General features: G+C 44.3%; 1 protein-coding gene across 14 annotated transcripts in view; it reads left to right on the top strand.

Annotated features, from left to right (window-relative positions):
• The window catches only part of Dlgap1 (DLG associated protein 1), a 758,966-nt gene that overhangs the window by 507,452 nt on the left and 226,635 nt on the right, over positions 1-24,879 (top strand). For 13 of the 14 annotated variants that reach the window (XM_063231907.1, XM_063231906.1, XM_063231905.1 and 10 more), the window contains one exon: positions 16,891-17,105. In XM_063231907.1, the coding sequence (XP_063087977.1) occupies positions 16,891-17,105 (215 nt within the window). Of the gene's footprint in view, positions 1-6,488; positions 6,519-16,890; positions 17,106-24,879 lie in introns of those variants that run through there. The other variant, XM_023562719.2, reaches the window with a different exon arrangement.

Genomic DNA, 24,879 nt, shown 5'->3' with positions numbered 1-24,879 from the left:
ACACTCACAAGCAATTAGTGGTTAGCGAAATCAATTTAGTGGGTCAGGAACAACATTATTTTTAATTAAATAGAGTAAAACAGAATAGAAACGAAGACAGAGTGCATGGCCTGCCCAAAGGTGAAGTGTTTCCTTCCTGTCGTACGTGGGCCAGCTTGGGGTTCAGAAGTAAGATGGGCCTGCCTCACTGTGTGACAGAGTCAGTAACTGCTGAACACCTCTGCTGCGGAGAAGGGGCAGGGAGGAAAAGGGAGAGACAGAGACACAGAGACAGAGAGACAGAAACAGAGACAGACAAACAGGCAGAGAGACAGAGACAGAGAAACAGAGAAAGAGACAGAGACACAGAGAGACCCAGAGACAGACAGACAGACAGACAGACAGATGAAGAAAGAAAGAGCAAGCACCTTGTCATATCAACCTCGCTGGGAAGGAGTCCTCTGCGGAAAGCACCTACTGACCAGAGGTGGACCGCGTGCTGCGGAGTGTTGCCTAGTGTTAAGATTGAGGGAAATCCACCGGACAGCTCGCCCTTCCTCCTTGAAAAACCTTCCTTCTTCAGCTTCCAGAGCAGCGCTCGCCTGGCATGCCTCAGGCCACAGCGCCTGATGTCCCTAGTGCTCAGTCCCAACGCAGGAGACTGAGTGCACACGTGGGGCTCCAGCCCGCATCACCCCACCCATGCTCAGGGCTATGGTGCCACACTTGTGTGTGCCTGCTGCTGACAGCCCAGGTGTGCATGTCCAGCGCCCTCACAGACTCTGCTCAGCTGTCGTCTGGGTGCTTCAGACTCAGGGAATCCCCAGCTTGACCTTCCACTTCCAGCTGGGCCCTCCGAGGCCGCCTCTTGGCTCTCTCGGGAACTCGGTCCCTCCAGCAATCAAGGCCAGCGAGTGCGTCATGGCCCCTGACTCCTTTCTCACAACCTGCACAGCCAGAGGTCCATGCCCCCACCTCCTCCCACTGTTCCCTCTCATCCAGGAACTTCTCCCCTGCCCACCTTCCCACTGCAGGCTCTCTGCCTGCAGGTACCAGGCAGCTCCCCACCCCTGCGGTCCTTACCCAGTCATCCCTTTCCAACAAGGCCTATGCTGACCACTGTGTTCACAGGGCCGATCCCGCCTCCTCTGCCGTGCTCATGCTCTTTCCCTCTTCCCGACTTTCTTTTCCTCCAGAACACATAGCCATCCTCTAACCCACACTTGCCTTATGTTATTGACACCTGTCTTCTCCCTTCCGCGTAAGAGCAGAGAAACTTTTCCAAATACACTTGCAGCACTAGTTCCTAATATGTGCATACTAAATCTGTGCTGGATACAGACTGCCCGCCTGTAGAGCAGTCTGATACAGCCACAGAGATGCTACTTTTAGCTCCACTAAGTGAGCAGTTAGCCTGAAGGAAGAGAGTACCATAGTAAGTCTGATGTGAGAAGCCTTCCCTCACAACCCTCTATGGAACACTCCAGGGGACGTTTCCCTTCAGCATAGCTTGGACTAGCTTGGAAGTACTGGTGGAAATAGCTATACTGAGTATAATGCACTCACCTGTGTCCTGGCTTGTGTGCCAAGCCTGCCACAGATGGCAGGTGAGTTGACACCAAGCTTAGGGTTCAAGACCTCAGAAACACCTTTCCTGTATGGTTACTAGAGTGGAATTTTGCGTCCCACACGTGCATAAGGACATTGAAATATTTATTTCTTGATTCTTTCTAGAAATTAAGAACTAAATATATGCAGTATGATAGCTGCATTGATATGGAATAAATAGGATTCAGGAAGGAAAGATCCTTTGATCCATCTGAATGCTGTGCCTTTTCAGGAGCTGTGAATGTCCCCTGGTATAAGAAATCTAATCAGCACCAAGGCGCAGTGATGCTCAGGTAGAGGGCAGTGATGAAAATCTAGGGTACCTCTCCTTTTAGGTCTTTTGGGGGTTTGTTCATGTTTGTGTATAGATGTCAGAAACCTACACCAGTGACTCACATGTATGATCATTGATGGCCTATTTGAGAATATGAGTGTTCTAAAATTAATAATAGAGCCATTAAGGAAAATTTTTTAAATTTTATTTAAAACTATAATTTTTAAATGAAGTATTAATATCTGACATGATTAACTTGATGCTTTACAGACACTAAACTTGCCATACCACTTTATTTTATTTTGAAGGCAATAAAATCAAATGAAATAAAACAGAATACAGTCAGTCAAAACAAAACAATGAAAGTAATACAGGACTTCAAAACAAGATATAGGAAATCAGCAGTGAATACCATAATATATTTTATTATATTTGAAATAGCTGCCCCTACCACCAAATATAATAAAATCAAACACAACAGAATAAAACCAAACTAAACAAAACAATGAAAACAATTCAGGGCTTCAAAACTAGATAATAGATTAACAATGGCCACTATCTTCCCTTTTTAGGTTATTTCCTTGGCTTTCACTTTCACAATATTTACTGTGTATTTTGGATCCCACTAACTGCATTAGTTTTTTATAGTAGGAAGAAAACATGATGTTCACTCATGTGAGTCTGAACCATTTTGCCCATGAGCATGATCTCAAGATGTATCCATTTACCTACAAGAGCCTTGAGGTTATCTTTCTTTTTAGCTGAGTAACTTCCCATTGTATAGAAATGCTGTATCTTAGCCATTCTGTAGCTGATGAGCAAGCTACCCTACTTTTTTCTGGTTCCTTGTCACACAGAGCATTGTTTTCTCCCCTTTAACTTTCAGTTATGAATTTCCTTTTGATTTAAATGTGTTTCTTATGTACAGCATGTTGATGGATCCTGTCTCCTTATCCAGTCTGCTTGTGTTTCTTATTATTGGTGAGTTGAGGCCATCTACATTAATGGTTATGGCCAACATGCACTGCTCATTCTCTGCCTTGCTATTTTCCTGCTGTTGACTCCCTACTTCTCCCCTCCATTCAACTGCTTGCCTCACTTTGGTGATCCCCCTCTGCCACTGTTCCTGGAACCATGTTTTATCTCTCTCTAGAATGTCCTTCAGTATTCTTTGTATGGTCAGTATGGTGGTTACGAATCCATTCAGTTGTTCATTGTCATGGTAGTAGCTTGTTTCTCCATTAATTTTGAATAGTAGTTGTGCAGGGTACATCAGTCTGGGTTGGAAGTTGTTTTCTGTCAGGACTTGGAACACATCACTCCAAGCTCTTCTTGACTTGATGGTTTGTGTTGAGAAGTCTGTCGTGATTCTGATGGGTTTCCTTTACAGGTGATCTGTTTCTTTTCTTTAACAGCTTTTAGTATTCTGTTCTTGTGCTAAACTTCTGGGATCTTGATTTTATATGTCTAGTGGTAGCTTTATTTTGCTTATGGCTACTGGAGATATGCTTCACTTATCTGAGTGTCAGGAACTTTTCCCATTCTTGGGAATTTTTCTGCTATTACTTCTGTAAATAGACTTTTTGTGTCATTTGTGTTGACCCTTTCTTTTTCACTGACACCTATCATTCTTAATTTAGTTTTCTTTGTGTAATCTTACAGCTGCTGAATTGTTATTTCCTGGTTCCTTGTTATTTTTAAGAGATCTTTCCTTTTACAATCACTAGCTGTAAACTTGTCTTCAAGGTCTGAAAGTCTATCTTCAGTTTCTTTCAAGTGGTTCTGCCAGCTTTCCGTGGAGTTTCTACTTTCCTGGATATCTCTTTGAATCTGTTTCATGCATTCTAAATCTTTCTTGTATTGTTCATTCAAGGTTTCCCTCATTTTCCTATGTTCCTCTATTTGTTTTATCTATGTCTTCTTTAGAGATGCTCAGCAATTCTTTTATTATGTTTTTCATTTCTTCTTTTCCCTGAGGTAGTATTTCTGTTCTAATTTCTTTTATATCCTCATAAAGTTGTTTCTTTACTTCTGTTGCCATCACTTCAGAAACTTCAGGTGTGCGACCCCCAGTCTCTTCCATGTTTACATCTCCTGGACTTGCTCTGCATGACTTGAAGGCAGAGACTGGCTTTTGCTTCTGCGTCTTGACATTTTCTGGGTTCTTCTGGACAAGCAGATAATGGAGTCCCAGGTACTTCCTGCATTGGCTACAGTTTCTCCAAAGCATGACTGGCTGGTTCTCCTGCCCAGTGCTGGCTACCTCGGTATCTGATGGTGGCCATTGAGTGTGCTGGTGCAGGGCTGGCTGCTGCTTTTCCCAGCCCACACTGGTGAGAAGCATCTGGTGAGAAGCATCCCTTATGGCAGCCAGTGTGAGTGTGGGGGCAGGGCTGGCTGCTGCTTTTGGAACCCAAGCTGGTTAGTGGCGGGAAGCATTCCTGATCTGCCATATCACTTTAAGTAAGATTATCGGACTTTAGGTTCTAAGAGAAAAGACCTATCCTTATCACCATTTGAAAAACAGCTACTAATTTTCCCTTGTATGATTATCAGATTTATGGCCTAGAGAAAAGAGGTGTGCATTACAGATGGAAGATGGGCTAAGAGATTCATCAGATTTCAGCCAACGCCACTAGAAGACTTATCTCTACATCAGGGCTTCTGCAGACCCCGAAGGAAGATTACTAACCCATCTCTCTCTCCAATTGTGCACACATTTCTCGTTCCCCTCAGGGAATTCATTTTTGGAGCTAGGAGTTACAGCTAGAGACCACATGAGATGTAGCAGCCACAAGCATCACACTACTGATTCTAAGGACAGAGGCAATACAAAGGCTCCATCAGCCTTTCCTGACAGGCCAACCTGCCTCTCATGCATCAGCAAATGAACAATTGCATTAAAAACTAAGAAAGGCTCCAAATTGACCTATCTTCTGTGGAGCCAGTGGAAATACATACATTTATCACAGACCGACACCACTACTGTTTTATCTCAGATTCTTTTAGGGTTTTTAAAAGTCTTCCTTGTATTTCCCTACAACTCATGACCAGCTGTAGTTGCAGGGTAGTGGGCGTTCTGTCGCCATGGCTCCAAGCTCTTTTGATTCCTCCAAGCATCTAACAGCCACTACTGGTAATTTTCAAAATGTTACAGTGTCATATCTCCCAGCAGTTTAACACCTGAGTTTTGTGTTTAATGGAGAAATTACTGTAAGTTTTAAAGTGCTTATAGGCAGCAGCAGGGAGGAATGAAAAGAATGTGGAAATGTGAGTGGAACAAACCTGTCTCTCAGTTCTGACATTTAGTGCTGTTCTGTGATATCACAGGGCCTCATTTTCTTCTCTTTGCAATGGGATTAAAACAGCACAGGGTTTCTGTAGTGGTGTAGCAATGTCCGTGTGAGGAATTATAGATTGGCTGCCTGTAGGGCTTGAGGCTGCCTGCTCACTTATTGATAGATTTATCAAAAGAGGAAATATCCCTGTCCAGCCTTCCCAGCAAAGGTCCTGAGAGGATGGCAGACTCAGCAGGCTTAGATCACACGCGTGGTCCTGCAGCAATGCAGCAGAACCGTGAACGGGCTGGCTGGCTGAGCCCAGCTCCTATGCCACTCCTGGGACACTTGGGTACAGCAAAACCGGGGATGTGGCCACAAGAGCGGGAAGGGTGCAAGCACAGCAAGTCCACGGGACTCTGCTGCAGTTCAAGTACAGTGAGAAGATTTAGTAAAATTCATCTCCCCTCTGTGCCTACAATCTAGTGGAGTCTAGCACCTCACTTCCTGTTTCCCAAAGGCATCTCCCCTCACAGCATCCCCTTTGATGTGAGTAGCACTTTCTACCAGCCCCCCAGGGCTGCAGATGCTGGCCCACTCTCTGGCTATTTCTCAGTGATTCCCCAGGCTCTTGCTGTAGGGAACCTTCCCTGCCAATGCATGGTGTGACCCCTGCCGAAAGGGCTGCAGGGGGCAAGCCTGGAGCCAGGAGGGAACTGAGAACTACTGAGGTTTAACACTCACTCAGCTTGACTTTTTTTTAAAGCTATTCTTACTCTTTTCCTTCATTTATCCTCCAAATTCACCTGATCCACTTCAAACCTATGCATTCCTTTGAGACTGGAATCTGTGTCTTATACAATGTTTTTTGTGTATTTGCATGGAAACTGCTAGAGTGAGAGGTCCCCTGTAGATTCCTGGGTGAGAATAATCCCCCAGGTCCTCCGTTTGCTATTGTCCACTGCAAATCTCTCTTGACAGAGCATTCAAAAATGGGGAGGGAGCCAATGCAAAGAGATAAATGCCCTGCTAAAAGAGGTAGGGAGGTATTCACTCCTGTCCTTCAAAGGTACAAAACGGCAACCGATCTGAAGCAAATTAAGTTTTACAGCAGCTACAGGCTTCCTGGGGCCCAAAGAAGGGTGGTTGCCAAGGAGACCTGGTTCTGTTTGGGAAACAACAGTCCTGCCTAGGCATCTGCATTCGTTTCATTGTAATTTTCCTATTCCTGCTTTTTTGTTTCTCTGCTTTTTTGATTTAAGAAGAGCAAGTTAAAAAGGCTGCAGGGACACTTAAGCCAAGTCGCATTTGTCAAGGTGAAAGCTGTGTGGAGCAGAAAAGCAGTTCTCCCGGCTGCAAGGAAGATGCCAAGGAGCCGAGTGAGTAGGAATCTGAGAGCCCACTAAAAGTGCTTAGAAGCCCAGCGCACCGGCACCTCCACCACAGCTGCAAGGCCGCACCTGAGGCTTCTTGCGAATGCTTCTTACAGACACTAAAATGCCTCTCCCCAAAGCCCCCCAGCGGTGTGGCTGTCCTCAGGGCTTCCCATGCCCCCAGCTGTCCATTTTTGTCTAAGCAGCAGTACAGACAGCAGCTGGTTAGAGGCCACAAAACGGAAACAAAAGCTGCTTGGCTTTATAATTAATTTAAGTATTCATTATTTTAATTTCTGTTTTTAGCATTGCTAGCAATTGAACAAAATAACATTTCTGATTATTTTAATGAATTACATTTTATTTTTTGAAGATACACTAAGTGCTTCTTTCTTTCTTTCTTTCTTTCTTTCTTTCTTTCTTTCTTTTCCCCATTCTTAGATTATTTGTTCACTCACCCAATCGTCAAGAGATTGATCAGAGACAGGGTGATGTGTTTAAATGTGTCAGACAAATCAGCCTTTTGCTAGGCCCGTCACCTATCTGAATTTCAGTTTTGCAGTAATAAAATGCAAACTGTGATGCCTATTTTGCATCACAAGGACTAAACCAAGTGACACAGAAGCTGCTCCCCTCCTTGACACCATCCCGTAATTGTCAGATTATTCTATAAATGTGAGACACGGAGGTTCCCCTTCTGCTGCGGAACTTTCCTCATCAAGCTCAGGAAGGGCTGAGCCTCAGCCAAGGTCAAGCACCCCATTTTCCCGGCTGCTATCACTAGGACAACACCTTGAGGGTGCACCCGAGGGGTCCCCTTTGAAAGACAGACTTACTACTGGGACTCTGCCAGGCCGGCCCCTCCCTGCTGGGCGGTCTTAGTTAGAACCCACTTCAGAGCCTGAGATTTGCTCCCACTCCTGGGGCCCTGACGCAGGAGGACATTTCCTGCTGTGCCACCTCTGCCCCAGAGTCTTCAGCATCCCCCACATCTGTGCCATCCAGATGTGCTGGCCTGCCCCGGGGTGTTCTCAGGACACGCACTCCACCGCAGCTGCCCGGCTTTCTAAGAGTCTTCATTCCTTTTGTGGCTCTCAGATTTCCCAGAATCTCACGCATTTTCATTACTCCAAACCTCATCATCCAGCGCCCCATCCTGAGACAACCCACTCCCCAGGAGTCCGCGCACATGGCTCCATCCTTCAGCCGCTCAACTCTCATCGCACGGATTCCTGACTCCGCCTCCTCCTCAGCTGCCTGTCAATGTAGTACCCAGCCAAAGCGGGGCACAAGCCACTGCTTTGGGGCAGCTTTTTGTAAATAAGCCTTCCCATGTCTGCAGCAGCAGTTGTGGTTTTTATTGCAAGGCATGCAGCTCATTGCTTACTTATAGTTTCTTTTTCTTCCAGACATATCTTGAAACCTTAAGAAGTTGCTTTCCTGCCCGAAAAATGTGTTCTGTAGATTATCATAAAATAATGCATTTTTCCCAAAAGACATAAATTTGAGGATGACACATGTTCTTGCACTAGTTACTAACCTCTCTGGGCCTCAGTTTCTTTATTTGAAACGCTGAAATTATAATACCTATTCTCTGTATCGTTCAAAATAACTGTAAGGATCTCCGGAGACATTTTATGAACATAAGGTTTTTTAATAAAGCAAAACACAGATGAATGCTAATAATTATTATTCATTTGACCACTACTGAATATGAACATTAAATTGTATAATTATCCCAGAATACACCCATGTCTTATTCTTCATTACATGCCTGTTTTTAAAAGAGTTTATATTATTGCAGGACCCATTTTTTTGTATTTTAGCATACCTGATACTGAAATCCATCGTATAATCTATAGAGTATCAGATTAAAAGATAACATTTTCTTATCAGTATAAAAAAGATAAAAGGTTTTAGATTTGGTAAAATGTAATATTTTATCTTAGAGAAAAGCTGAATAAGTGTAAAAGAGTACTTTGTTTATTCCAAAATGGAACTTGATTAATTAAGTGGGGATCAAGGTTTAAAAACTCAGTAAAGTTTCAGAACAGAGGTTAGTACCTTGACTCATACAACCTGAAAAGTTTTCCTCTGGAGAAAGCTTTGAAAGTCTCCTAGTCCATTATAGCTTCAGCATGAGATCTCCCAAAACTTCTATGACACTGGTTCAGCTGTGTATGAGGAAATCTAAGGATGAAAAAAGGTCAGCACAAAGATAGCCCAGTTTCAGAGGACCTAGGAGACAGATAAGTATCTTTTTGTGTCCATGAGTCAATTTAGGAGAGTTTAGTTCTTATCAGAGGAGACATTTTTATAGTTTTGTGTATGACAGCCCATAGGACACTTAGGTTTATTTTCTTATCCTAAAATATCTAATGAACAGAAGAGTGTCAGCTTTCAAAAATGCTACTGCTTTTATGGCTAGTCATGCTTAAAAAGTAGTAGGTTTCCAACATTTCTGCTCTCATGTTTATGGTCTTTAAGGTATTTGTATCCATTACCCTTACCTCTTATGTATCTATTATTGTTCCCATTTTACAGATGGAAAAAAATCAAAGAAGTGAAGCAATTCATCCAGGGTCACACAGTGAATGCAAACAAGTTAGTGTTGGAATTCATTCCTTCTTTTGGTGTCACGTTTACCCAGAAACCTCCTTTTTAGCACTGTCCTAGGCCATAGAAACCTAGGTCACAGATTGTTTATCTAAACAATAGGAAGCTTGCCTCTTTTTATCTTTTCCAGCCTTCCCCACTTCTGTGATTATCTGCTGGACAGACATCTTAATCAGTTTCCTTCTGGCTGGGACAAAATACCCAACTCCCTCACATTAAAGGAGCAAAGGTGGTTTTAGCTCACAGCGCCAGAAGTTTCAGTCCATGGTCAGCAGGCTCAGATCTGACATGGCGTGGTGGGAGGGCCTGGCACAGGAAAGCTGCTCAAGTCACAGCAGGCAGGAAGGAGAGAGAAAGGAGGAGCCAGGGAGGAAGACACATCCTTCCCACCAGGCCACACCTCCTAGCAGCACACTCAGCTGCTGAAGCGAGCAGTGCACAGATCCACCAGTGGGTGCAGGGTCCCATGACCAGCCACCCTCCAAATGCAGAGGCTCTGGACATCATTTTAGATCTGCAGCACAAATAAAACAAAGCTGTGTGCAACCCAGAGCTCTCTGACCCCAGCTGCTGACCTCCACAGTCTGTGTTCCTCTCGAATTCATAGATATTGGGATAAAGACTTTAGAAATCTCCAAATACAAAAATAGTTCCCATAGCAATTCCTCTCTCCCTAAGATCTCTGTGAATCAGAATGTGGCCTTTGAGGCTCAGCCCCTGGAAAGGCAGGCAACAGGCTTGTCCAACATGGCCTGGGAGCTGCAGGATCCTCCAGAATAGAGATGAGTCTGGGACAGAGAGCTGTGGGAGAACTTTAGCTCAGAAATGATAGGCGTGGCCTGGTGTGGTGGCACATGCCTGTAATTCCCCAGCTACCTGGAAGGCTGAGGTGGGAGGATCACAAGTACAAGGCTGGCTTGGGCAATGTTATGGTTTATGTCAGATGGCCCCCGAAGTCTCATGCAATCATGGACATGGCTAAATCTAGTGTATGTGATTGGTTTGTTGTCCAGCACTCAGACTGGTGGCATGACTACTGCACCTACACAGGGAGGAGCCAGCATACAATGTATCTGCGGGAACAAGGTGTGTATTTCTCTTTTGCTGTTCACACTTGCCGTTTGGTGGGGGCCATGAACAGCGGCCAGCCATGCCATCCTGCCACTTGGAGCCAAGTATGTACTGAAACCACCAACCTGTAAGAAATAAACCTTCCCTTCCCTAAGTTGGGCATCAGGTATTTTGCCACAACAAGGAGAGAGAAAAGTAACTAAGACAACTTGCCTCAAAAATAAAAGGGAATAAGATGGAAAAGAAGGCTAAGAACACAGCTTAGTGGTAGAGCACTTGCCTAGCTTACATGAGCCCCTGTGATTCAATCTCCAATGCCAATAATAATAATAACAATAAAATGGGAGTAGACATTCAATTCAGAATTTAAGCTTTTGCTTAATGTATTTTGATTGTTTCTGCCTCTGCATTGTCAGTGTACAATGTAATCAGACATTAGCATCTCCTTGGGAAGCCAAAGCTATCCATGATTGCGGGGGGGGGGGGACATCCACAGAGGGGGTGAGTGCCAGAAGAAGGGCATTCTTCTTAAACAGGTTCAGTAACCACTTCCTGTGGGCTTGTGGGTATCACCTTACATAATCCACACAGAACTCTAAGGGGTAGCAAAGTGAGGCACAGAGAAGTTAATTAATTTGCCCAAGAAGAGGCCTAGTAACTGGCCTTGCAGGAGCTCAACTAGCCTTTCAGTGCCACTGCCTTCCTGAGGCCAGTGAGCCTTCAGGGCAGCTACAGAACAGAAACAGGCCCACAAGGGACACCACCGAGTGGTAATACAAATAAGTACTTAGTCAGGTCGTGCAGCTCATGGTCCTTTTCGGGGGGGTCCTACAGTCTCTCTTAGCATCAGACAGCTCTCCCCTTGTAGCTGAAAACCAGTCATGGACAACACATGATAAAAGCCATAACAGTGTGCCAATAAAACTTTATTTATAAAAACAGACAGCAGGGCTAGATTTAGTCTGCAAGCTATAATTTGCTGGGCCCTCGTGCAGATGGTACATATAAAGTGTAATAGAAAACTGTAGTGGGTATTTAAGTTTTTAAAATTTTATTATAGTAAAAGTCATGACTGCTTGGCAAGCTTGAGGTCCTGAGTTCAATTCCCAGTTACCTCCCCACTAAAACACAAGAATCCTCTGAAAATACACCTCACTTCAAACACACTTATCCCATTATCCTTGGCACTTTCTGAGTCAGTTCTGGAAGTCCTCTTTCTCTTTTGTCTTCAGTTGCATTGTCCTAGCTCAGCCTCCTGAAAGTATTCAAAACGTTCACTTTTTGTGGTCATTTTGACTTCAGAGAAGGGCTAGAAGTGACACAGTGCCACATTCAATGAGTAAAGTAGATAAGGACTCAGTGTCTTGTTTTAATGACCCACTTGAGGGCACTTAGCAGCAGTGTTTACTGTATTTTTCATCATATCTCAAAAATGACCCCCACAAAAGAGGACTCCAGAATTGCTTCAGAAAGTGGCAAGAATGATGAATAAGTGTGTTCAAAAGAGTATTTTAAGGGAAAATCATGGCAACGTGTTGTGGTATTACTATAATCATACTTTTTAATTTAAACACTCACCATATATTTTGACCACACCCATACCTTAGATTTCATGGAGAGGTCATTGAGGCTGGAGCTGCTATAGAAAGCATTGGGAGAAGTGAGTTATGTAAGATGAGCACTCTGGACCTATGTGCCCTCCCTGCCCCTGCATCTCATCTCTTCCCTGTCACTTAGCTTGGTGCTCCGTAACTGGGCTGGCATTTCATTCCTGGGTCTTAAGGACACCAAGCTTGTTTTCATTCCTTGAGCCTCCTGCCTCAGAACTCTACCCCTATCTCTTCCCTCCTTTGTCGTCATAGCTCTTCCCGGATGCCACCCGTGCCATGGCTGAGTATCCATGTTATAGCATCCCGACCCCCACCCACCACTTTGCCCCATCTTGTCTTCCTCCTAGCACGTATGCTTTCTGAAATTATCCTGTTTCTTTCTTGCTCTGCCTGTCTACTTTCTATCTCTTCCAGCTCCACTCTAGGATATACACTCTGTGGAATCGGATCAAGTATTTGCATTCCTCAGTGCTGGCAGGCGAACAATCAAAAATGCTTGCAGAACTGAAGGAAGAAGGGAGGGAGGCAGAAGGGATGGAAGCATACCCCTTCCAGTGGGGGTCTACTGCCCGCCCCCCATTCTGTGACAGGGGAGACTGTGGCCCTCTTCAAATGACCTATCAGTCCGCACTCTTAGCACCATTTCAGTGAAGACGCCCCCCCTTATCCAGGAGCACCAGATTATAGCACTGATCACAGTCCTTCACCAGCGTGGGTCCTTTGCACGTGTGAAGGATGCCGGCTTACTTACTTTCTTCTCATTGCTAACACAAAATACCTGACACCCAAAATGAAAGAAGGAAAGGTTTATATTTAGCTCACTGTTTGTAGAGATTTCAGTCCATAACCAGCTGGCTCCAAGGCAGGGCTGCGTGGCTGAGGGGCAACAGTGCAAGGCAGCAGAACACAGCAAAAGCAGCCAGAGCAAAGGCAGGGGGAGCAAGCCTGTCTTCCTTACCCACCCAGCCCACTCCCCGAGTAGATGAGTAGATGCAGCACCACACCATCTCCCTGACCTCCTGCACAGGCTCAGGATGTTTACCAAGTGAGGACCTCAGCTCCCTGCTGAGTCACTTAAACTTCTGAAATTCTCAAATTGACACAGTGAACAACATCTTACAGCTGTAAGGACTGTGTCTACACCCTAGGACCCAGAGCAGCTGAGCTGACTTAGTTAAGCTTCTAGACTTCTCAAGTTGCCATAGTGCATAAACCATATCAGATGCCACCCATTTTAAGCCATGGACCTGCTGTGTCTGAAATAATAAATATTCACCATTCCTCATTTTATCAAAAACAAAGTTCCCTATTGGAGTATCAGTGCCTAAACTTAAGCATTAAAAAGCCAGCAACCATTTTTTTCTAATTCATAACTGTTATAAAACTCCGCCTGCACCGGACTGTTTCACTGCTTTTTCTTTCGTATGTGTCGGTCAAACTGCCCCCTAAGGTGCCTGCCTACCACCATCCAGTACCTGGGCCCTTTCTCTCTGCCCCTGGCTCCCTTCCTTACAAAGACTTGCAATCACCTAAACCCTTGTCACCCATAATAACGAAGCCTTTCTCAGAGAGTTAAAAGCTTAACCTTTTCTTTACATTTCTGCAAGTCTTTTCTCTCTGAATTACAAAGACCCAGCCACTTTTTGCTCAGTTTGGTCACAATAGCAACTGCTCCCATAATTACCCTTTCCTTCCAATCAGAAGGGAGGGACAGTTCATTTTTTGGGCCCCTTACAAAAGAGTGTGCTTTCTTCTAAACTATGTACCTCGGCAATTTCTCTCTTTTGTGTTGGAGTTAAAAATAAAAATGGGCTCAATTATAGCAATTTTACTGGCCCTCACAGTTCAGCCATAGTGTACGGCTTCTCCAAGAGTCGTGATTTTCTGGCTTTACATTTTTCCTAGAACTGATCTCTGTGTTATTTCCTGGGTACTCTCGCTGTCCACCACCTCCAGGTAGACGAATAATGTGTTAATATCCGTGCTCCTTCCCGATAGAAGTCACTTTGGTACAACTCAGGAGACTCCATCACTTGAAAAGGCTGTTGAATTGCGAGGGGTACAGCTTAAATAGTTCTCAGGCGGTTCCCTTAGCAACAGTTCCAGGCTGTTTCTAGTAAAGGACCCAATTTCTACCCTAAGCTAAACAGAAATTTTCCACATGTATTTTTCATAAATTGTATTAGCTAATCAGTGTGTCATTAGTCTTTGACATCTTCCAAACTATATGTCAGCACAGAGAAATGGCAAGGGTTGGATTCATCATCTGTGACCTTCCACGTCCCGAGCTGATTGTGTAAATGTAATTGCTGCGAAGCCAGTAAGGCAGTTCTAACGTGATGGGACCTGGTGATGCGTCACCTGCCAGTGGAAGGAACCACGGCTGTACTCGGCGTTTTTATCTCCTAAGAAGTCCTCCTCATCACCATGGTGATTTTGATGCTTTTTAGCCAAACAGTAAAATATCAATATTTTATCCTAGCATAATTAATAAACACCACCTGTATCGAATGTGGAAGGTGACAAGGTGGCCAAAGCCACATTTGTTCAGTCCTGAAGCCACTAAAACTCCCAGCCTAGAAAGAGCCAACATCAGACAGCGGTCAGCACTCTGCCCACCAGAGCTGGAGTTTGGGGCAAGTTCTGAAACCTGGCTTCCTCTTCGTTAAGTGGGAGTGATGATAATAGCAGCCCTCTGCCACGTGGAACAGGGAGTTAATGTTTGTAAAGCTTTTCAACAGTGCCTGCAAGCTGAGTGTGATGGTGTACAACATATATAACGCCAGCACTTGGGAGGCTGAGACAGGAAAATCCCTAGTTCAAGGTCATCTTGGACAATATAGTGAGACCTCGTCTTAAAAAAAAACCTGACCTGTATACAGGAATAACAATATAAGAATTTGTTAAACTAAATAAGCATACTACATAGGGAAGCTTAGAATATTAGGTACCTTGCAGGATAAAAATCCATAAACTGCTATTTTCAAGTTACAGAATTTTTTTCAGTCTCGTGCCTCTAAATATAAGCTTTCAAATTACACAGAAAAATTCATGCCGTAAAGTGCAAATACTAGTGCTTTTTTAATGGAACATCTACCATTCCTCCATAGAATACATAATACTGAAAAACCTATGTCTACTGCATGTATGTTTCATGGCAGATAGTTTTCTTAACATTTTAGAGTGTAAATGCACATATTATTAATCGTAAAATTTATTGGAATGTGATTTTGAAAGCTAAACCCAAAGACTTTAAATTCAATGCTTCTGTTTAGCTGTGTGTCCTTTGCCAAGTTACCTAAGCCCCCTAAGGCTTGCTTTCCACCTGAGAAATGCAGAAAGGTCGGGGGGAGGGTGCACTAGTGAAATAAATTCCTCCAGGCAAATTGCTTAGCGTACTTGCAGGATAAAAATGAAATATAGGGTCAGGGGTTTAGCTCAGCAGCACAAGTGCCTACCTGGTAAGTGTAAGGTCATGGGTTCAATCCCTGGTACCAAAAAAACTAAACAAATATTGGATGAAATAATGGATAATCAGTATGTAGGTGGCATCAGAATAGTAAATAGCATTTCATCTTTTCATTGCCAACCCAGCCCCTCCCAGGGAGCCCTGGATGCCCCATCCCTGCAGGACCTCCTGCCCCTAATCTCCCTTCAGCCCCCTGCCGTGTCGGTGTGGACTTCCCCCAAGTTTATTTGTACTTTATCTTCTCCGTTATAAGTGTGTTGAGGGCAAGAACCAACTTCCTCCCCTTTCCGGTCTCTTGTCATTTGCCTTGCGCAGGGTTCTGGACAGACAGGACGCGGCCACTGTGCATGTTTTTTTCATCAAGTAGAAGAGGAACGAAATGCAGTAGGAACTAAGCTGAGCCCATGTTTAAGAGGAAAATCTAGGAGGAATGGAAGAGATAGTCATACAAAAAAAGAAGTGTGTAAAACTGGGTGTAATGGTCCTGATCAACTTGGCCTAAATGATCATGGCAAGAAAAAAAAGAGCAGGGCAGTAACAATAGTCTCTTCTGTGGTCCTCATAATGAGGGAGTTAGGCTAACACCCAGTAAAACAGGAGGAAAAGAATCATTCAAATAAGTAGTAGCTGTGTCAGGTAAGTAGACCAACCAAACTCCAAAATTCTCACACACAATGTTCTCAGGAACTGTGTGTGTGTGTGTGTGTGTGTGTGTGTGTCCAAAGTCAACAAACACAAAATGCAACCAGATTTTATAAGGGCAACATTGGAAGCCTTCAGACAGAAGCAAATCTTTGAAGGCTGAATCTGAATTAAGAGGGGATGAGAGAGACTTAGCAGCTGGAGAGAGGAATTGGAAAATAAAAGTTAAGAGGAGAGATCGGCTGCAAGAGAGTAGAAGATGGAAGGAAGGTTCAGGGCGGGCGCTGGGAAAGCATAAAACATTCTTGAATCTGAAACAATTAGAAATGAGTCCCAGAGAGGCTCAGGTACAGCCGCTTCCTACCTGAGACATTTTCATTCCTGACTCTGCTGTTGTCATAATGAGAAAACTGAGAACTATCAGGGAATCCGAGCCAATGGTTTTCATTTTTCTTAACACCTCAGGTGTTTTGTAGAGATCGAGATGTATATTTGCATGTGTAAAAAAATGTTTTCGAGGGGCTGGGGGTTTAGCTCAGTGGCGTAAGCACCTGCCTTGCAAGCAGGCAGTCGTGAGTTCGATCCCTGGTACCGATAAAAATGGAAAAGACCAAAAAAAAAAAAAAAAAAAAAAAAAAAATGTTTTCGAACTAATCGTGGTATAAGCTGGGCACGGTGGCTGATGCGTGTAATCCCAGCACTCGGGAGACTGAGACAGGAGAATGGTTGCAGACTCGAGACCAGCCTGAACAGCAGAGAGAAAGCCCATCTCAGAAAAACAAAGAAAAACAAAACAAACAAAATAACCAATCATGATAAAATGCCATTATGCAAAGTCAGCATCTCCAGTGTTTATAATTATCACTGTTTATAGTCCCCCTATCTGGGGTCATACACACTGGAGAAAAGGAAAAGCAAGAAAAACGTGGGACGTTATAAAAAGTAAGTCATGTGTTTTATGTCTGACTAGGTTCCCCAAGATGAATGGGCAGGGTACACCCCTCGAGGGAAAGACGACGAAATTCCTTGCCGGAGGATGCGCAGTGGCAGCTACATCAAGGCCATGGGGGACGAAGACAGCGGCGACTCGGACACAAGTCCCAAGCCTTCTCCCAAAGTGGCTGCCCGGAGAGAGAGCTATCTCAAGGCCACCCAGCCGTCCCTCACAGAGCTTACCACGCTCAAGTAAGTACTTCCAGTCATCTGGTCCATGCAGCATCACCTAGAGTCAGCCTGTGTGTTTCCAGGGGTCGACGGGGCAGGAAAACATCCCACAGGATGTCCAGGAGTCGGCAAAGCCCTGGACAGTGTGTTGATTTTGATGTTGGACCTGAGTTGTTTTCCCCAGTGTCTTCCACAACAGGGGTGCCCAAGTCTGCACTGCATGCATCATAAACTGAACCCCTAACTTCCAAGAAGAAAGGTCGAAAGAATCCAGAATGGATTCTGCAAAGAAATTAGATTTCTGGCTTATATGAACTTTCAGCCCTCCCAGTGTTTTCTGTGTGTTCAGCACCTACATGCACAAAGGAACCCTGCCTTAAAGACTTGAGTTTTTCAGATAATTGGGTAACGTAACAGAGACAGTTACCATGGAGAAGCATGTAGAATATTTTCATGAACTGGTTGACTTGTGAGGGGTTTTGATTTGTATTTGAACTCGTAATGCATATTACAATTCATGAGACGTTAAAGTCGTATCTTTTGGTCTGAAAAATATAAGACATCCTTACCTGCACTTGGGCTAGTCGTAAACAGAACAGCATTTTGCAAGAATATATTGAAATTGATTCTTTTAAGCAAGACTTGACTTAAATTTTAGTATTGCCCTGGGAGTAGATCAGAGCAATAGAATGATGTGGATCTAGAGAGAAATCCCATTTGGACCTTAAAATATATATTATAGATAACTAGTACTTTAAAAGGGCTTCTGATTCCATATTCTGATTAAATGTGTGTTAGTTATCCATGTGTTTATATTATTTTATAAAATGTTCAAAAACAAAATCAACTAGAAAGACCAAAGCAGTTGAGTGAAAAACAACAAACCAGATTGTTAATCAAGAACATGGAAAATCAGCAGCCTATTCTATGATGGGAATTTACTTAAATAGCAAAGTACATTATATTTAAAGAAACCGGACATGATTTTTTTTCCCAGAGACCATATGGAACCACTCTGGGTCATTTTAATCAAGAATTACCACCACCTGGGTATAGTGGTGCAAGCCTGTATCTTAAGAGACTGAGTCAGAAGAGTTGCTACCGTTCAAGGCCAGCCTGAACTTCGTAGCAAGGCTCAGTCTCAAACTAAAATAAAATCAGAAAAGTAGCTCAGTGGTACAGCACTTGCCTACCAATCACGAGCCCCTGGGTTCAACCTCCGGTACCACAAATAATAATAATGATAACAATAATAATAATACCATCAACACATCAGCAGAGTAACCCATAAGTCCTTCTGATTCCAGTTGTCCCTGCTTTCTGTCTTTATGTCATAGTTTCCTGTCACAGCAAACTGTCAAAACTGGGGGCTTGGAAAAATAAAAATGTGTTATTCCACCACTCAGGAAACCAGAAGCCTGAGACAGAGGTGTAGACCAGGTTACACTGAACCCTGCAGAGGACAGGTCTTCCTTGCCTCTTCGGGATTCTGATGTGGTCAGTAGTGCTTGGAGCTTGCATCAGTCAGGGCTTACTAGAGAAATGGATATAACACAAGATATACAAATGCATAAGAGGTTACAAGATTGGCTTATAGTGGTCAGCCACAGAGCCAGATGGGGTGCTTGCAGAGGGGTCTGCACCCTGGAGGTTGAGGGTCCAGCCCAAGGGCTGGAGCTGGCTGCAGTGCCCCGGGCAAGTCCATGTCAGGAGGCTGATGGGTCTGTGACAGAACACTGAAGAACCTGTAGAAGGCTGAAGAGTCCACCACAAAAGCTGAGGAGTCCCAGGTGGAAGCCGAACAGTCTGTGCCAGCAGCCAGGAGACAAAATCCAAGCTAAAGGTGAAGACTGGATCTCCTCTGAAGAACTGCAAGCAGTCCCTCCTCAGGTGCCTTTCACTGTATGCAGGCTGCTCCCCTGGGGTGGGTGCAGCACTCACCATCTGCCTCCCTCTTGCACAGGCTGAGGATGTTTCAAACTAAGGACCCTGGTCCCCTGCTGAATCACTCAGTTAAACTGACCTTCTCAGATTGCCACAATGAACAGTATCCATCTTCCAATGGTAATGGCTTGGCCTCTGCGCCCCAGGATGGAGAGCTGCTAAGCTTCCAGACTTCTCAAGTTGACACAGTGTATCAACCATAACAGAGCTCCTGGCTGGCCACTGCAACCCTGTCATCCCTGGTGTCTGTGTCTCCATATGGTTTCTCTGATGACACAAGTCCCTGCACTGGGACCTTCCTAATGGCATCATCTTAACTGGTTAAATCTGTGTAGACCCTTTTACCAAATACTATGCACTGGGAGTTGCATGGACCCGACGGACATTGTTTAACCCGGCTGAAAGTGGATCACATGAATAAAAATAGCAGCAAGTCTTCTGTGTGCTTTGGCACACCTCATGTAGGCTCAGAAATTAAATCTACCCAGTCTGAAAAGAATTTGATTTGTTAAAAAGACAGTGGGCCAACATGGTATGAAATGAGAGTAGCCAAGAATCTTCTATGGACTTAAATATCTGGCTAGTAGTGATGGCCGTGGTGCCCACAGACTTCTGCTAGACCAGGCATGGTGAGCCTTTTAGAGCTTTCGATGGTAACAAGCAGCCCGCTGCAGGGCGCATGCCATAGATTTGCCGCCACTGTTTCTAAACAACACAAATGCAGGAAGCAGAATCAGGGAGACATCCGGGTTCTGCTTCCTCGTGGGAACCGGCAGAAGTTCCTGAGCTTTCATTGTCCCACTCTCCTCCCAGGGATCCTGGGAAGTTGTCACCCGTATGTCCTGGTCACATGAACCCAACGCATCCCTGGGTCTGAGTGATGATGGCTGCTGTCCACACGGGAGGAGAGCAGCGCTGGAGAGAGAGGAGGAGGAGCGGGGGAGGCAGAGGGCAGGAACAAGGCCCCAGAGCACCCTCACTCTGTGCCGTGGACTGCACTCCCCACAGCTTCTGCCATGTGGAGAATCCACTCAAAAGCTGTCTGTGTGCTTGCTTTCTCATTTGCCTTCTGCACAAGATCCCTCTGCTGTCCTGGGCTGTGCTCTACAGCTGTCATGCATTCTTTCAGCATCTAGAAGCTCTGAGAGCAAAAAAGGCTGCACACAGTCTATAAGATGTGGCAGCAAACTACAGTGAATGTTTAAATTTTTTAAAAATATTATTATAGTACAAGACACATTGCCATGAATGCCCCTCAACATGCTTCCCCTCCCCATCGCTCTGGCCGCTTTCTGCAGCAGCTCTGGAGTCCTCTTTCCTGAGTGTCTTTTGCTGTGCTGTCCTGGCTGCAACGATGTCCTGAATCCACCTAAGACATTTGCCTTTCCTGGTCACTGTGACTCTAGGAAGGAGCCAGAGGTCACACCATTGTCTTTTTACGAGCTCTCAGATGACACACAGTATCAATGCTCGCCGTATATTTTATCACCCCTTGAAAGACGTAGAGAAGTCTTCCAGCACTGCTCCCGAGAGTGGCACGCATGATGGAATACTTGAAGCGAGGGGAAGGGTTCTGAGGGAGGACTGGGGGCAGTGTCTTTACTGTCACAAACTCTTTATTTAAACATCAATAATATATGTTGATCATAGCTCATCTATTAACCTCCCATCTCTCGGTCACATATGATTATTAATGACTTCTGGCTTAATTGGATTTAATGAAATACACAAGGAGAAAAGGTGGCAAAAATTCAGACATGACATGACTCATAATCAATTTTGTCTTTTATTCCTTGATGGTGTTTTGACTAGAGATCATTATTTTTCTAGAAGTTTGAAGCATTTAGTCCCCAATGAGAAAAAAAGATACCCATATCCTGGAATTCTAGTTCCCCAAAAAAGAAAACTATATTTATGTTCCTACTTCTTTGACATTTAAGTCAATTTTTTCCTCCTTCCTCGTCAGCAATTCACAGCTTTAGGGATGATTCATAGCCATGAACCAAGATAACTAAAATTAGTCCAGAGAGACTGGGACAGCATTTTGTTTGAGGTTTCAATTCCCAATTCCACAGAAATGTTGGGGAGAAGCACCCCTAAACTTTATGTTGTTTTTCTTTTTTCTTTTTCCTTTTCTGGTTTCCCAAGGCATCTTGACAGGTTGTTTTCTGGGGGCTGGGTTTCCTCTGTTATAAATGTTAGCGATTGAGTTGTTATTAATCTTAGACTTTAATGTCACAAAATCTAAGGTCAGTCGGACATTCTGGAGTTAGCGGTCTGAAAGTGAGGCCCATTTTTGTAACTGATTCTGAAAACTATTGCTTCTGTCATTCTCCTCGCTTTTCCCACAGCCATTAGCAATGCCCTTCACCCCATATCACTAGCTTTTCCCCTTCCTTAGTCACTCACTAACAGTGGCATATCACCCCAGAGTTTAACACTTTCAAAATGAGCACGTGAATATGGAATAGTACATTTTCAGGCAAGTAGGGGACCTGCTTTACAGCCGGTTTCCTCAAAAGAAGTCACCACAGCTTGGCTTTCATGAAAATTTTTACTTGGAGTTGTATTATGTGGTATTCATTCTGGCGCTGAGACTACTACCTACTACCGTGATGAACTAAAACCAAACCCAAACTCATCTTGGACCTGCCTTCCATATATTATAGAAGCAGCTTTTTTAAAATGATAGTAAGAGAGCCGGCTTTTCAAAGGATTCTAAAGTTAAATTCCAGTATCCAGTGATCTGAGGAAAGCAACATTTTAAAATTTCTTCATGCTGATTTATCCCTCACCCTGCCACTGAGAAAAAATTTTCCCCTGAAAGAAATACTCTTTACTATTATCAGCTTTGAAATGCTCTGAAATTGGTGAGAAGGACCTCAGGCTTTTGGGGAGAGCTCTTAGCATTTTTGATAATGTGTCTCACAGAAGGCTCTGGGAGGTTTCTGTTCAATCCATAATGCCTTAAAAGCAGATAGGTAGTTAATCTTCATTGTTCTCTTGAGCCCTACACTGCTTCTCTTGTCTTTTTCTTTTTCAGTTTGTCTCAGATGAGTTGGTGAAACACTTAATAACTCTGTTTTAGGTAACTGGCTTGATATCTCTGACTCTGCCCAATTAGATGAGAGTCTCAGGCATTTTGCTGGCAGGGCATCAGCTGAGGCTTGGTCCACAACTGCTCTTGCCCAGGACAAGGCAGACAGCACTAGCAGATCCCAGCACCGATAGATACTCCTGAGCATAGGCAGGACCTCAGGCCCACTCTCAGCTCTGCGCTCTGCAGTCAGGCATATGGATGTTAAGTATTTGTCCCTCGGGAACAGACTCTGAGGAGCCTTTCGGCTCAAAGGTGTACACTGAGAGGAGGAGGCACGAAGAGGCAGCAGCTCACAGTTTAAAGACAAGGAAACTGTATCGGTAAATAAAATACTCTGAAAAGAGTGAAAGGGGGTGTGCTCCTTCCACTATAATTTTGGAGAGACAAAATGAATTAGTTCTATATCAGGAGCCCGAAACAGTTGCCCCTAGCTGGAGTCACTTTGTTTATCCTTGTGTGGCTTCTTTTTCTTCCGAGACACATGGTGGCCTCTGCCTGTTCAGCACATCCATATGCCCTTCCTACCCACTGGCTGTTTTTTGTGCTCCTTCTCTTCCCAGAGAAAAAGTGGGGTGGTGGGGATGGGAGTGTCACTATTTTCCCCACAAAGACATCAACCGTATTTAAGGGCACAGCAATGTACATTGTCCCATCTTTGCTCAAAGTGGTAGAAAGTGTCCCTGGTTTCCTGTACTATTTTCCCCAAGTGCTTTTCTATTCGTCTCTTACATATCCCTCAGAATAACTGTATCATGACCTAGCGAATGCTCCATACTATAGCAGGCAGAACAGAGTAACATAACCAGACAGTACAGATTGGGAGTTCAGGTCCTCAGGGCCTCGACGGCAGCACAGTGCTTGGCCCTTCCTCTATTATCCTCAGCCCTTCCAATTCCCTTTCTCATTTTTCAAAATGGTAAGAAGTGGAAAAGTTTTAAAACAGGGGAAGTCATTCTCACGGATAAATTATCCCTTGCTTATAGGCATATAATCTAAATACCTCCCAAAACTCTGCTAGAAGTCAGTCAGATTAAAAGGAAAAAGGACTAGTAAAAAAAATTTCTACAATATTCTGTCTCTGATTACCATGACCAGCTTAAAACTGGTCCTTCCTGGAGTTATAGATGCCCTTTAACAAATGGTGCCAATGCAGGTCCTTGCTGTGTAATTATGCTTTAGTAAATCTGTTTTGCAAGACAACTGGCATAGACTGAATTTTTACCTACAAAGACCACAATCACAAACAAGAGGGAACTACTTGTGTGTCTTCTGGGGAGGTGAAAGAATGAAAGGAAGCCTAGATACTTTTGGAGAGATTAGAAAAGGTACTTACATTTCAGTGAGGTCCTAGTGCCTGACGACATCCTGGGTTCTCATCTGATCACCACTGTGCTCTGTGTGTGACTCTGCCCACTCTAGAATGAGGAATCCATGTCTCAGAGGGGTTAGACCACTTCTGTAAGGTTACCCATCAACTACCTGTAGCACTAAGGTATGAGTCCAGGCAGTGAGGACAGGAAAGATGCAGATCTGGATGGAATGATGAACTTGCTGAGACTGCAGTGGACATTTTTAAATGAAGAGAAAAGGAAAACCAACTGGACATGAACATCTAAGAAGTCTTGCCCAGGAAAAAAACACATTCAAAGCATATGATAAGAATGAGCAATGGATCTGAAGAAGCACCAATTCAGTCAATAAGTTATGACCCAGAAGTGTAAGCAGCAGACTTACAGTTGGAACAGGAAGGACTTAGAGAGTCTTGGCTTTGGCATGGTCTGAGATCAAGGAAGAAGGAAAGACCAGATGACCAAAGAGGACAGAGCCTCAGAAACCACGAATAACCAAAGACACAGGGAGAAGAGATGGCATCATAGGAGCCTGGGATTAGCTTTCTGGGGACAAGTGGCATAACAAACCCTAGACCTGCATCTGCCCTGTGGGTTATGGTGGTTGACTTGGTGCTTCTTTATATGACTGCAGGCCAAGTTTGCACAGAACGATGTAAACAAGGCCTACAATAGCAGAGATGTGAGGAATAGAAGAGCACAAATGGGGGTCTGGAAAGGGAAATTCCCTGTTCCCCTTAGGGTTACACGAGTCAGCTTTCCCATCAATGAGACGCAACCTGACACCCACAACTAAGAGGAGGACATTAGGGCACAGTTTTAAGAGATTCATTCCGTGGTTGGCAACCTCTGAAGCAGAAGCATCAGATGGAGCAAAGCTTCTAAATCCATGGTGACCAGGAAACAGAGCAGGGGACCAATGCCAGAGAGGAAGGGGTCAGGGACGTAGGTAGTGCCCAAGGTCCCACTTCCATGACCTGCCCTGACACACCCAGGAGCAGGCCTTAGGAGTCTACTGTTTCTTAATCCAATCAAACTGACAAATCAGGACTAACAGTCACAGTATCCTGATCAAAGATGTCCCTCACTGTCCTTCAAGGAGGACTTACACTGGCAAAGGACCTTAAGATTCTCTCCTGACCTGGGTTAATATCAGTGTTCTCTGCGAAGGTACAGACAACCTGGTAAAGAGGACACCCTAGTTATAATCAGACATTATATTCCTTTAGTCACTCATTCTTTCATCCAGGAAACACATAGTCAGGACCAATAAAAATGTAAATACTGTGTAAATCACTAAAATCTAGCTTTCCAGATTTTACACACACACACACACACACACAAGATAGGCTCAGCTGGGCATGGTGGTACACACTGTAATCCCAACACTTGGGAGCCTGAG

The sequence above is a fragment of the Cavia porcellus genome, unplaced genomic scaffold (genome assembly GCF_034190915.1).
Source record: "Cavia porcellus strain 051 isolate PalLab524CR breed Dunkin Hartley unplaced genomic scaffold, mCavPor4.1 scaffold_20, whole genome shotgun sequence".
In the NCBI taxonomy this organism is placed as follows: Eukaryota; Metazoa; Chordata; class Mammalia; order Rodentia; family Caviidae; genus Cavia; species Cavia porcellus.
Note: the sequence above shows the minus strand (reverse complement) of the source record. Positions and strands in the feature narration are given on the sequence as shown.